The sequence below is a fragment of the Neodiprion lecontei genome, chromosome 2 (genome assembly GCF_021901455.1).
Source record: "Neodiprion lecontei isolate iyNeoLeco1 chromosome 2, iyNeoLeco1.1, whole genome shotgun sequence".
Classification (NCBI taxonomy): Eukaryota; Metazoa; Arthropoda; class Insecta; order Hymenoptera; family Diprionidae; genus Neodiprion; species Neodiprion lecontei.
Genome location: NC_060261.1, coordinates 12,387,659 through 12,400,948, shown reverse-complemented (window position 1 = coordinate 12,400,948; position 13,290 = coordinate 12,387,659). Strand labels below are relative to the sequence as shown.

The window sequence follows — 13,290 nt, the reverse complement described above, 5'->3', positions numbered from 1 at the left end:
AAAGGCTTGGTTCAATTCTATATTAAGTTGTCAACAAGTATTTCGTCCGACAAAAGTATTTTGTTGATTTGGTTAAGTATTGTGTTCGCTACATTTGACTATAGCATTTAGTTGAATAAAACGAATGTCACTTGACTGAAATAACCCTTTCCCTTCGTGTATGCGTTCGTGGTCTTACCATTTTCCTCTTTGTCTTGACTTCGGTATGTCGGAACTTCGACGGCGTTGAGTTAAAAATATCTGAAATCTCTACTTCTTCAAATGTTGACGACATCTTTGGTTTCATTTTTCCAACAGACTGGACTCATCATTTCAAAGTGCCTGACATGCACTTTCAGTTTGAAATACTCGGGTTGCCAATACCGTGAAAATTGTTGTGAAAACTTATATTATTTAAATTTTATTTTGAGAGTGAGAACACCCCTACAAAATTTCCGGCATGGATTCAGCGTATTCGTTGCTCAATTCTCTTTAAAAAGTTTTAATGTTTCAAACGAAACTCAACCGGAAACTATTCAAAAATAGTGATTGATGATGATAGGCGGGTTATACAAATACATACATACATACAAGTTTTGAAAATGTTCCAAATCGATTTATTTCATTATACAGCATAATATTATCAATTTGTCATCCCTATGTGTACTGATATGCGTGACGTGATTTACTTGCAAACAAATGTCGTTACCGTCTATTGTACTTTCTCATTCCACGTACGTGTTAATAGTTGATCAAAGTGCCTAGGAATGGAAACTCGCATCCCATTGGCGATTCAATGTCTGCCAACGGTGGTGGAGTTACCAGATCTTGGCACACTCGCCGATTACACGTGTAGCAGGAAGTAAGTTTCAGATCAGGCTCACAGCTCTCGTAGACCGTCAAAACTATGAAAAATGATAATAATACTTATTTATGTGCTCGATATTGAGATCCAAAGTATGGGTGGGTGAAAACAATATGGCGTCGCCCTAAGTGATCAGCTGATCGGCTCAGCCTCGGTTTTAGCTAAATTATGCGATGACTTTTGCGATTAAATGCGAGCCGTCAACCGCGCAGCAAACCTTCTATCATTCGATGCCATATTTGCATATTTTTTTTTAACACCTTAAGAAAAGTTTTGTCCATTTACGACTCAAGTGTAAAGAATCTATTCTGTAATGGTGGCGCATTACTATTAACAATGCGGACTATATTACCGACCACTCTGTATTATTAAACAAATATTTAAAGAAAAACAGAAAAAGAAGGATCAAAACGTATACAACAATGGAAATGTAGTAATTCCTTATCATTCAGATCAGGAAAATCAGTATATTGTATTAATGTTGAAGAATTAATGAGTGACAAATTGCAGCGAATTATATATTTTAGAATCATCCTGTGAAAAATATATCCAAATTACCTTGCACAAAACGGGCAGAAGGGAACGAATGCAAGCGATTGACTGTAGGATATAAGTATAACGAATCGCGTCGGGTAGAAAGGCATTAAAACGTGAAACAATGTGCGACCTTGACCGAGGTTCTGCGTCTGCGACTGCGGGATACACTGTCTGGCAAAGTTTAAGTAGATTATTTGCACATACCCTTGCTGTATGCACTCCATTTCATCGCGAAAATAAGGGCGATTGGAACGAGACTCGTTATTACCAAATATTTGCCCCTTTATCCCAATATCCTTACTTATAACTACATACTTATAATTGTATACATACATATCGTACACGTAAGCAATGAAATTATACACCCACGAATTTTTCACGGAGTTCTAAGTCTTAACACTATAGTTTTTTCTATTAATCTCTCTGCACTGTTGCATTAAAATACTTTCACTATGCAACTTTAAACTGATTACAAATTTCTGAAAAAAATATGAAGTTAATGTTCCTACATAAATTCAATGATGATAAAAATAATATAGCATTCATTAAGCGTCAAGTAGCTACATATATATATATATATATATGACTTTGTCGTAGAATCAGTAAGATTTGTATGGAATTGAAAATATCAACGAATGATTTCTTCCATTTATTACTTATGAAAAATTTTTCATATATAATATGTATATATAAATTTATTCATCGATTTTCAATCCATACAGAGAATCTAAGTACTATATCACATACTAATTTTTTTCTTCTAAAATGTCATAAAAACCACTGGAATAATTTCTATAAAATTCCCCAATTAATCTGAGAAATTCTGTAAATTGTGAATAGAGAGGCTAGAGAATTCCAGTGAAATTTCACATAATAAGTAATTTGAGGTAACATAAAAAAATATAAACTGCCTCGAAAAAATTTCAGTATAATCAAATGTGGGCCGACGCACAATTTAGAAATAGCAAATCATTATTTTGCCGAAGAGCTCAGCACTTAATTCAAGCCTGATTTTGTTTAAATCGGTATATGAGCGAGAAAAAGTCTAATATACCTTTTGAAATGGGAATTTTTTTTCTTGCATAACGGAATTTCAGTGAATTTTTTATGAGGTATTTAATTTTAGAGTCTCTTGCAGTTAAAATTTTTCGTCATGATAAGCATGAGACTCGAATTTAATTATAGCATTTACAGACGTGAAGCTACAGTATCTTATTTTTAGATTGATTGAAAAGGTGTATTAAAAAAACACATAAGCCTTAGACTCGGGTTGGTAAAATGGTGGTAAAAATAACAATTTTACAGCCAAATCTTAAACCAGATAACGATATATATCATAATTTATACGTTTTCAATGTAGCTCTAAAATATCAAAAAAGTGTCAATGCTCACCTGCACAGAAATGTTTTTTCCTTCCGGTGGGATAGTTCCGACAGTAGTTCCAAAAGAAACTTTGACCAAAAGCCAATCGTCGTCAAATTCATATAGCACTGGCTATTTCACTCGCACGAGGAGTCGGATATAGGTTTATAAAGTAACTAATCGGCGTGTCGCGCAGAACTAAAGGACGAATTTTCATTCGTCTTCAACATTTCTTTCGCCCTCGGGAATAAATGGTGAAAATTTAATTACGATCAGGTTAATATACATACAAATACTCTATGAATTAAGGGGCCGTGAAGGCGGAGACGAATTTAATTCCGAAGGCTGGTTTATCGCTATACGAGGAGCGACGCAACGCCCGACGGAAGGCGGCAAGAGGCAACAGGTGAATCAAGGACCCGTCCGTCTGTGGCTGCAGCGTCTCCGCATCCTGGAGTCGTCTACAATCCACAACCGGTGGGGCAGTAGCGCAGCGCGGGAATCGCCGACTATTAATCATAAAAGGATGTGGTCCTGAAGCCAACTTGCAGCCGTCGGCCCCCTGGCAAAAAACATTTCCAACAACTTTTAAAAAAAACTCCAATTCACGGAGAATGAGAATTTCATAAAGGCTTGCATAGTTTTTTTTAACAAATCCCTTAGCAAATTTTGATAATTTGCTAGGAATCTTGTTATATACAAAAATAACTCAATTTTGAAGTGCACGAAATTAATTTCGGTTGATTAATGGATAAAGCTTGATATTTATCGAAAATTTTGGAAAACTTATCATCATGCTAGTTTCATTGGAAATGTTCTCTTACAAGCATTACGTCTACTTTCGAAAACTCCATCCCAGTTTTTGGAAACGTGATATCGTCAAAATATCAGCAGAAACACCAGAACACATATTCTTTCGGACTTATGATTCAAATTGAAGTTCTGAATGTGAATTTTCTAAAGACGTTGGTAAAATTTTTACTAATAACGACTATTTCGAAATAGTCAGAGATGAAAACTCTGAGTTTATTGTATTTGCAATAGGAACAGAAGTTCCAAGAGAACAACTCATAGGAGTTATTCGCAAAAGTACGTTCGATTTTTATGTCGATCTCGACTTGGGTAGAAATAACGAAAAAGACGACAACTTTGGGTTTTTCATATTTATGTTCCGATAAATATTACTTCTTTTCAGAAGCTCTCTAGAGTTTCTCGGAATTCCTCTGAGTAATTGAAACTTTTCCACAAATAATGTAAATTTTTTATAATAACCGTTTGAAAAAGGGCGGTAATATGTTTCGTAGATATTTCGAAAAAAATGATGAGAAATTTCCGAGAATTCTTTTCATCAGGGCCGGCTTGACTGCAGGCGACATTGGCCACTGCCCAGTGCAGTTGTCCGACGGCTTTGGTCCATCGGAAAAATAGAAGATGCAGTCGAGGGGAAACCGGTTTCATGGGGGTAGACTGTTCTCCGCTCGAGTTATCTGTCTGCAGCCTACGTCCCGCGTCGAGACCCTGCTGCACTGCATCCAATACAGTCTCTTCAAACTTGGATTCAATCATTTGTTTTACAGAATTGTCACAATGCTTCTAATCGGTCGAATTGCTCACATTAGAAGCCACGGAAATGTCCCGGCATTTCTAAAGTTGAGTATTTTGGCTTATGATTCTGTAAACTTGGTAAAAATCCTGAAATCACTATAAGCGATTAATTGTGTATGCCATGAAATGCGATTTATAGATTACAAAATCGATCGAGTTGCTTAACTGTTTATGTTACAGCCCTCGGAAATGTCCTGGAATTCATGAAATTGTGTTCTCTGATCTTTGGAAACAATTACATGATCCGAAAATCGATAAGTGAATTCATTGAATAAGCCATAAAACGTGATTAAAGTTTTAACGTATGCATAAGATATTATTGCTGAAGGATTTCTGGATTGCTTTAAGATTACATGCAGAAAACTACGACAATGCAGCTGGAATAGCAATATCGAAATATCGTGGTAATATTTCTGAGAGTGGGTAACGCACATTGCAATCAAGGCTTGTTTCAATCTTTTATATGGGCGACCATATCGTGTAGCCGCGGTTCGTCGAGCTGTTGGAGTCGAGTTGGCTGGACGAGTGGTAAATTCTTCAGACCTGCTGAAAAAAATCTTGCTGTCTGTATACAGGGTGTCCCGTTAAAGGGGTTTCGGCCTCGCGACAAGGTCGTTCTTCGTTTTACACGTAGATACGGACTTATATGCCTCATATGCACTGACAATGAGTCCGTAGTAATATTACGACCATTGCTGCGGTACTTGTTCTTGGAAATCAAGGCCACGGATTTGCAATGCTGCTGTAATTGTATTACACGTTATATGCAGTCACTTGGCTGCCCTTTTAGGACCTTTTACAACGATTTTCAATCTACCACTCAAGTAGCATCACCTGTTAAATTTTACTGTTCTTCTAGTGAGGAAATCTGCAGACATTTCTATGAATGTACTGAATGTAAACTCCCGACAGTATTTCAGTCTCTGAAAGACGTCTGACAAGTTCTAATAGTTTTTAGGTATACTTTGCAGTAATACCTCAATTCCTGCACAAAAAATTAATTTCGACAGATTCGTAAAAGCACCGTGAAATTTTTTCAATAATTAGGTAAAATTTCCATGTTTAGATTTTTTCAACTGCTTTTTAGAAAAGTTAATTTCAACTGTTACGCAAAAATTGTTTCATTTTCGTAGAAAGTACGCAGAAACCGTAGACCTTAAATTTTTCAAATATCTAATAAAGTAGGAAGCTCCAAAAAAATATACGCTTTTTCAAGAAATTCGTCCGAACTGCACATCTTCGATTTGGTTAAAAGGAGTCCGAAAGATGAAAAGTGGGAGGTTTTCAGAGTTTCTGTAGAAAATAAGTTTGAAAAGAATTTTAGCTTTGTCCAGCAACTCTATAATTTCTTGAAATCCTTCGGAATATCTTACCAGAATCCTTCGAACGATTTCTATTAAGAATAAAGACCTTTGTCATAACTGTTCGAATACACGGTATATGCGTGCAGAATTTCTAGAAAAAAAAAAACAAATTTTCAAAAGTGCCGCAGAACGTTGAAAGCTTGAACAAATTTGTAAACTCGGATGAAATTCGTGAAGAATATATAGAGTGTATGATATGGACGTGTACGTCTCGGACACAATAAACAGCCATCAGAGGATGAACTGCCAGGAATCACGCATGATTCCACCATAAAAAACAAAAATGTGCCAGTCAATCAGTGCCAAAAAACGCAAGTCACATGTAACAGAATAACTAGTAGACAGTGGCTCTAAAACTCGATGAGTTCGAATTTTTTTCTAGAAGTGTCAAAATTCAAAATGGCGGATTTAACACCAGACGTTCCACGCAGCTTTGAAATGGTGGCAACCATTTATCAGCATCCCATTGGCCTTTTCCAGTCAACTGCCAACTTAGGTTGGATAAGTACCTCGTCTCGAACGCGTGGAACTACATCTAGCAAAAAGCATTCGCGGGATCAGACGCATTCCTACTTCAGTCACAAGTGGAGCCACAAGTCGGGTGACCGTTTTCCGTTTCATTTCAGAACAGTGGCGTGGCAAGGTGACGCCCTTGACTCAAAGGACAAGTCGAAGTCGTCGCTGCTGAATCAAAGGCACAGGCAACCGATTCATGGCCGCCATACCTACCTTTTTATACATCTACTATACGGTAGTCGTTTACTTTATACTTATGCGAGGAGAATATTCTCATCAGTCTCACAACCTCGTCTTGTGCTTAGCGGCTCTGCAGGCAACTGACACCTGTAGCAGATTCCGTGACACGGAAAAGAAGATAATAGTCCAGCAGGAAGAATAATCCATAACACATTATCGACATAGATATCGAATTATCCCTGGTGAAAAAAATTATCAGCAATTTCTCAACGTTGTTTTTAGAAATTTTAAAAAATATACCATGTTTTCAGTCAACAGATATATTTACAAGATCGTCAATTATTGTGATAACGTTTGCGGCATTTCAAGATACTCGAGAGTTTCTGGAAAGAACACAGATTTCCGAATTTTTTCTGTTGAAAAGCACAATATCTTCGAGATTTTACGTTTCTTACTATTTCTGATTATATCGTAAGTCGAGTTCACGGGAAAACTAGATTAAACGTCTCGGAACAACTTATCGTTAGATCTTTTTCGAGCTTCTTTATCTGATCAAAACCTGGATATCTCTAAGTTTTCGGCTATCCGACTATATCTGACGGAGTCGCGCCAGAGGTAAAAATCGAATGAAATTTACCAGAACCCATATTTTTCAAGATTTCAATTTGTATCACCATACTGTGCGCTTTTTATTTCTTATTAGAATATCTAGTGGCGGTATTTTTTTTCTTTAATACCGTTGCAAAGTTTAAAAAAACTAATTTCGAGATGTTCTCTATCCTCTAATGACTAATAAAAAAAGTCAAGTGAAGTTTTGTTAGTCCCGGTTATCTAGTATCGCTTGATAATGAGACGTAAATCATTACGAAATATAATAGATATAATTTTTCTATACTCATAATAAGAATACAGGGTGTGTGGGTTAGCTCCAACTGGAATGGGAAAAAAGTAATCCGATTTTAATTAACCTAGCATTCTTCTATGGTAGAAATTTCTCGTGGTAACTTTCACAGTTTATCCAAAGCTACAGTGAAAGTACTACATAATTTAGCAAAAGACGGCTGACGTGTCGGCCATGAAAAAGTATCCACTATAATTGAACAAAGAACAAAGAAAGTTTGGTAAAACTTTGCCCTCAGAATGATTGTTCTGAAGTTTCAATTTACTGAAGTTCATGTTTGTAGATGCAAAAATCTTAAATGTCATTAAAATTAGGGCGAATAAACCTCGGTAGGTTTTATAATATGCTTGAATTATAGGAAGCACGCCCCAGAGAATGGTCAACATAATTGATTTCTGGAAAGCACTAATTGTATCATAGTCAAATAATCACCGAATTTCAAAAGCCGCTGAATTCTTTTCAGTCACCATGGCACGGTCTTATTATTTGATAATACACCATCTGCTGCTAACTAGGTTTTCATGACATATTTTAAACTGCATTGACATCGTTTGAAAATAAAAACCCAGTAGATTTCACAATGTTTTCTGTGCTTTAATAGTTGTCAAATTTACAATAAATAACGATCAGTCGCAAAATTATACAATTGAAGGTAGCTTCGCATGTACTGATGTACAGAAAGTGTGGCGGAGGGGCAGAGAGAGAAAGGTATATACCAGTCAAGACCTGTCTCTCTCGCTCTACACTTGATTGGTCGATACGTTTCCTCTCCGCCAATCAAATGCAGGGTGAGAGAGCGGAGTATCCGGAGCTGTCCGGAGTATATATTCTATAGACTTATATATATTACAACTAAATCGAATCTGTATAATATCTGAAGTATGTATCCGCTCTTTCATCACTTCGGTTCAAGGATGGCCACTCGGCCAAAAATAATCGATACGTCGATTAATCAAGTTCAGAGAAACAATCGAACACGACTCGATTCAATCGGCGAAAATTAATCGATTAATCGATTGTTTCACAATTTTTTAAAAAAGTGTATTTGAAAACAAGTTTCAAAAATTTCCGTACACAATCTTAATAGTGGAAAAAGTTTTTGACAATCTATAGTTAATTTCAAATTTTTTTAAACTTTAGGTAAAAATGTTCATTTATTTTTCACTTATTAAATCACAATCGAAATGTTAATGAAATAAAATAATATTGCTTTTTTGTACGATATTCCAAAATGGCATCGATTTAGTCGAAAATCGATTATTTTTGATCATCCTTACCTCGACTGCAGTTTTTGCGAGTTGACGGCATGAGTAACTAGAAATGTCAGTCGCCTATCGGTAGGCAACAAACCAGTATCTTTGCTTGCAGGTATACCATTGCTAGAGCAAGAGCAAGATACAGATGACAGAAGTCTACTGCAGAAGCATACTTATTGTTAGTATAAACACTAACCTTGCACGTGTTTACTTCACAGTTTACACCACCCAAAAATCGTGCAATGGATTGTTTTGAAGGCCTTTCGATTTTGACATCTAATGAAAAACGAAGTAAGTTATGATATAGATGAAATAATGTCATCAATTTTTAGATATTCATGAACTGTTGATGTAATCTGCTTTAGAAGTACCTTATTACCTAGAGAAAGATCTCAGAATAACCTCAAAAAAAAAAAAAAAAAAATTGAACTGATCTATTGAATGAATGATTATTTTTTATCAACAATCACAACGGTATTATTCTTTGTAGGTAGCGATGTTGATTTTGATGCTATGCTGAGCCACATCCTACAGGGTGTTTATCACCTTGTACCTGATGAAGTTGAATGCGATATCAAGAAAACCAGCAATGATGAAAACAAACCGAGGTACGGATTCAGTGAATCAAACAGTTTCAATAACTTCGTTGCATGACTGAGTTAATGTTTGTGTCTGCGATGTATATCATCCTTCTTCAGAACCTTAAACAATTGCTATAATCATAATCAATTGGCTGAAGAGCTAATATGAGTCATTGAATTACTTCTTCATAATTTCATTAAATAGATTTCTCTATTAGCAATCAATCATAGCAACTTTTGGCAGGTTCTAATCATTGCTACTAGCAAATACCATTCTGTGACATCCAAATTATTTAATAGCGAGAAAAAATTTTATTTTATTGCTCCAATCGGGAGAATAATCCAAAAATGTGTCAGCATGGTAATTTACTCACGTGTAACACTGCCTTAAAGGCATGTAACAATCCTACCTTTAACGACCGAGTCATTTTTGATTCATACACAGTTTTTAAGCATTAGTATCGAAGCATTAACACTAACTGTATTTAGCTCGGTTGAATGACCGGTGTCACTATAGTAAGAATAGGGATATGTAAAGTACCGGTACGTTTAGTATTGCGGAATCAAATGATATGTCACAGTCATATTCTTACTTCAAAATGGTACTACGATTTATCATTTCTCTCCTACATATTTCCAGAATCCCTGAAAGCCCCTCAACTGTGGAAATTATCGCCTAAAAATTGATGAAACACAAGATTGACTCGGTCGGTAAGGTACGACTGTATCTTTTTTATAAACTCAACGCTCCCATTCTGAATTCATTGAACTTCTGTGAATAAAAAAACCCCCTAGTCTTGCCTAATTTTTATATTTTTCTTACTACAGGGAAGCATTTCTCCAGGCGATTTTATATTTCCTCAATGAAATTCGAAATACCAAATATCTCGATGGAGACACCTCCCTTGGTGTGAAACAATTAAATTCACTTAAACGTGGGATTGAGATTGCAATTTCCATGATGATACCGTGCCTTCTACCAGGGGTTGGCGTAGGTATACAATACATGTGTCCGAGAGCAGCCCAGCTGCCTGCAGAACAGCTGACAGATTTTCAGGTACCTCATTTTCATCCTGCATAAAGAATATACGACTTCATTTCACAATAGTCCATCTCCCTCATAGGACCACTGTTCATTTTTGCCAATATATTGTATTTCACAATGCTCAACGAGCCTATATTTCATTTAATTACAGAAATACGAGCGTTTGTCAAATGTTGTAAAAACAATATTGAACTGTTTTGACGAATCTACAATGCGACCCACAATCTTACCGCAGATTGGGTCACTTTTGGCTGCCTTGATACAACTGTCAACTGTACCGTTGACGAAACCTTGCAACGAGAGTGAAAACAGTTCAGGGAATACGTTTCGCATGACAGCAGTTATTTACAATCAGTTGAAAAGAGAGCAAGAACAATTTAGAGTAAGCCTTCTTTCATTGATTGACAAATTGCCGCAGTCCACTGTTGTCAAAGAGTTGATGATCATTCTTGGAGTTCGACATGCTCCGTGTTGGTTGCGGAGAGAAACTCAACGACTTCTGATCAGCAGAATAATGAAGCCTAACGGCATCGTAGCTTTAGTACTGTCAATGTGTGATGATGGCTTGGATTCAGGGGCTCATTGGGCAAAGCTAGATGTCATTGCAAAATTGATCGCCACTCCTCAAGGCACTGATCCAGATATTTACTACAATTCAATATGCTCTCAGGTTGGTTAGTTAATCCTTTAGTTTCGAAAGTCAACTGAATTTTCTGGTGATAAAACTGTTTAGAAATTTCTCGTTATTTTGTTTGAAAACTTGTTTTGTTTGAAAGCACCGCTCATGTCACATTCAAATAATTATTGAATTTTAAAACTACTCACAGCTGCTGAATCTTCTTGAGTCCAAAGGAAAAGATTCACTGATAGTAACCAGTTTATGCATGAACGCACTGTATGCGAGAAATCCAACAGTTTTTACTAAACAAATTCTCAATCCGATTATGGAACCTCTGCTTATCACAGTTGGGAAATCTGAAACAATGGAAGTACTGAGGACTGAGATTGAAGTTACGAAGTGTGTCGAAAATCTTTCGAAATGTTTCACTTCGAATGGAGCTGAATTTAAATGCCTACCAAGCAAACTTCTCTGTGTGATTGCCGTTCCGTTGTTTCGCCTCTACACCAAAGCATATCGCACTGTTTACTTGCATCGAAAGAACTTGGAGCAATTAATGCTTCTGCTCTTGCGCGAGGAATCAATGCAAGCTGATCTTTTTGCCATATTGCTTGTACAGCACAGATCGAATCATGTCGAGCATGATTTTGGTAATAATTTGACGTTCCGATTTGGTCCTAACGGTGAATTTGAAGTAACGAATCAAGTTGAATATATTAGTTGTGACGAGTTTGGCGATTGCCTTCTGCACTTGGTACAGAATGACAAAATATTGTCATATAATTTATTCTGCTATTTGTTGGAATCACTGTCGAGATTGAATGAAAATTGTCATTGCAAAAATAAAGACATTGCGCACGACATGGAAGTAAAATTGGTGTATGCAAAGCTGTTATCCATTCTTGCTGATACGCATGCAATTCAAGAAGCATATATTAGAAATCCGCAGCACATTCTGTTGTTTGTAATATCATTAGTCGAAGACAAGTCAGCAAACGATAAGGAAAATGGAAATGAAATTGGCATAGAATTTGACATTTTGTACATCAGTCTAATGCTTGTCAAATTCATCCTTGAGAATAAACGAAAATCCATAGATTGGAAGCCATTCGACAAATTGGCAACTGCCTTAGGCAAATTGAAAAGCTGTAGAACATCAACTGAACTATCCACGCTGGCCAAAGAAGTGACGAATCTTATAAAAACAAAGGGTGCATTAGCTCGACCTCGGTACCAAGATTTATCAGAATCAAATGAAAAGGTGACTGAATTCGATAAAGCTATTCACGATCTCGCCGACCCTCTGTTACCAGTCCGTGCGCATGGTTTGATGTTGCTAACAAAGCTTGTTGAACGTTCAGATCACGATGTAATTGCCCAGAAGGATATTGTCTTATGCCTTTTTCAAGTAAGTTTAGCAAATTCGTAGTCAAATTGTAGTTGAGAGCAAGAATTTCGTCTCAAATATCTTTCACTTGTAACAGGAAAATTTGAAACATGAAGATTCATTCATATACTTGAGCGCCATCAACGGACTCGCGGCGCTGGCCTCCGCTTATCCTGAAAAAGTAATCGAAGTGCTGGTGCACGAATTTATCGATATAACATCTGCCAGTAAAGAGAGCACAATTTCACCCGATACTCGGGCTAAGATAGGGGAGATCTTAGTCAAAGTAACAAGATCCCTTGGTGAGTAAAATGCTTCTATAATGGAAGATTCTTTGTTTTGTGATTAAAAAATTTCAGGAATTATGTTTATACCAAGTTTGGTTTTGAATTGCAGGCGAATTGGCACCTACTTATAAAAACATATTGATCAATGGATTTCTATGTGGTACACGCGATGTTGATCCTCTAGTGAGAACTTCCAGTTTATCCTGTCTCGGAGAACTTTGTAAAGTATTGGGTTACCGTTTAGGGAATATAATCGTTGAGGTGCGCATTGATTCATAATTTATACTTACAATTAGACATTCAGTTGACTGGAAAACTATGTTTCTTAAAGTATTTTACTATTTTGTTTTGAAAACATACTTGTGCTTGTATTTACAGGTAATATTCTGCATTGGGAGCATAATAAAAACGGACAAAATAGCGGAATGCCGTAGGGCCGGTGTTATGGTGACCACATTGTTGCTTCAAGGCCTCGGAAAAGCTGCGCTAATCAGTCTCGGAAACGATTTAGTTCCGCTGTATCGAGCTCTGTTGAGTCTACAGCATGATGAAGATTCGGTACTGCGTCTTCACGCCCAACTTGCCCTTAACGAATTTGACGATATCGTGCGAGACTTTCTTTTCTCGAAGCCCAAGCTTGAAAAAAGCATATTTGTGTTGGAGCCAACAGTATGACGACAAGCAGAATTACATACATCAATCCGAATTCCAGCACCTTTGCATTAAATAAAAATTATGATCTTATCGATCTGACTGATATTTCACTCTAGGTGAAACAGTTTCTCTAAAAGTGGGAATAAACAAGT

At 36.6% G+C, this 13,290-nt stretch overlaps 1 protein-coding gene across 6 annotated transcripts; it reads left to right on the top strand.

The window, feature by feature from the left end:
• Positions 1 to 6,293: 6,293 nt before the first annotated feature.
• On the top strand, positions 6,294 to 13,270 carry LOC107223955 (transport and Golgi organization protein 6 homolog). Of its 6 annotated transcripts, none has more exons than XM_046730004.1 (9): positions 6,294 to 6,463; positions 8,784 to 8,856; positions 9,056 to 9,173; positions 9,975 to 10,203; positions 10,343 to 10,861; positions 11,019 to 12,218; positions 12,295 to 12,499; positions 12,594 to 12,745; positions 12,863 to 13,270. In XM_046730004.1, the coding sequence occupies exons 1-9, from the start codon at positions 6,425 to 6,427 to the stop codon at positions 13,157 to 13,159; spliced, it is 2,832 nt and encodes a 943-aa protein (XP_046585960.1). In that variant the 5' UTR covers positions 6,294 to 6,424; the 3' UTR covers positions 13,160 to 13,270. The 6 variants fall into 6 exon arrangements, with proteins under 6 accessions (XP_046585960.1, XP_046585962.1, XP_046585961.1 ...); XM_046730006.1 differs by lacking the exon at positions 6,294 to 6,463 and adding an exon at positions 6,579 to 6,650; XM_046730005.1 differs by lacking the exon at positions 6,294 to 6,463 and adding an exon at positions 6,583 to 6,650 and having other exon boundaries at positions 8,678 to 8,856.
• The last annotated feature ends 20 nt before the right edge of the window (positions 13,271 to 13,290 follow it).

What these genes read in the sequence shown, in the direction of transcription:
- LOC107223955 (XM_046730004.1), top strand. Translation starts at nt 6,425, where the DNA reads ATGGCCGCCATACCTACCTTTTTATACATCTACTATACG. An exon ending in GACATCTAATGAAAAACGAA is followed by an intron (nt 8,857 to 9,055) that starts GTAAGTTATGAT and finishes TATTCTTTGTAG; the next exon opens with GTAGCGATGTTGATTTTGAT. An exon ending in TTGTCTTATGCCTTTTTCAA is followed by an intron (nt 12,219 to 12,294) that starts GTAAGTTTAGCA and finishes CACTTGTAACAG; the next exon opens with GAAAATTTGAAACATGAAGA.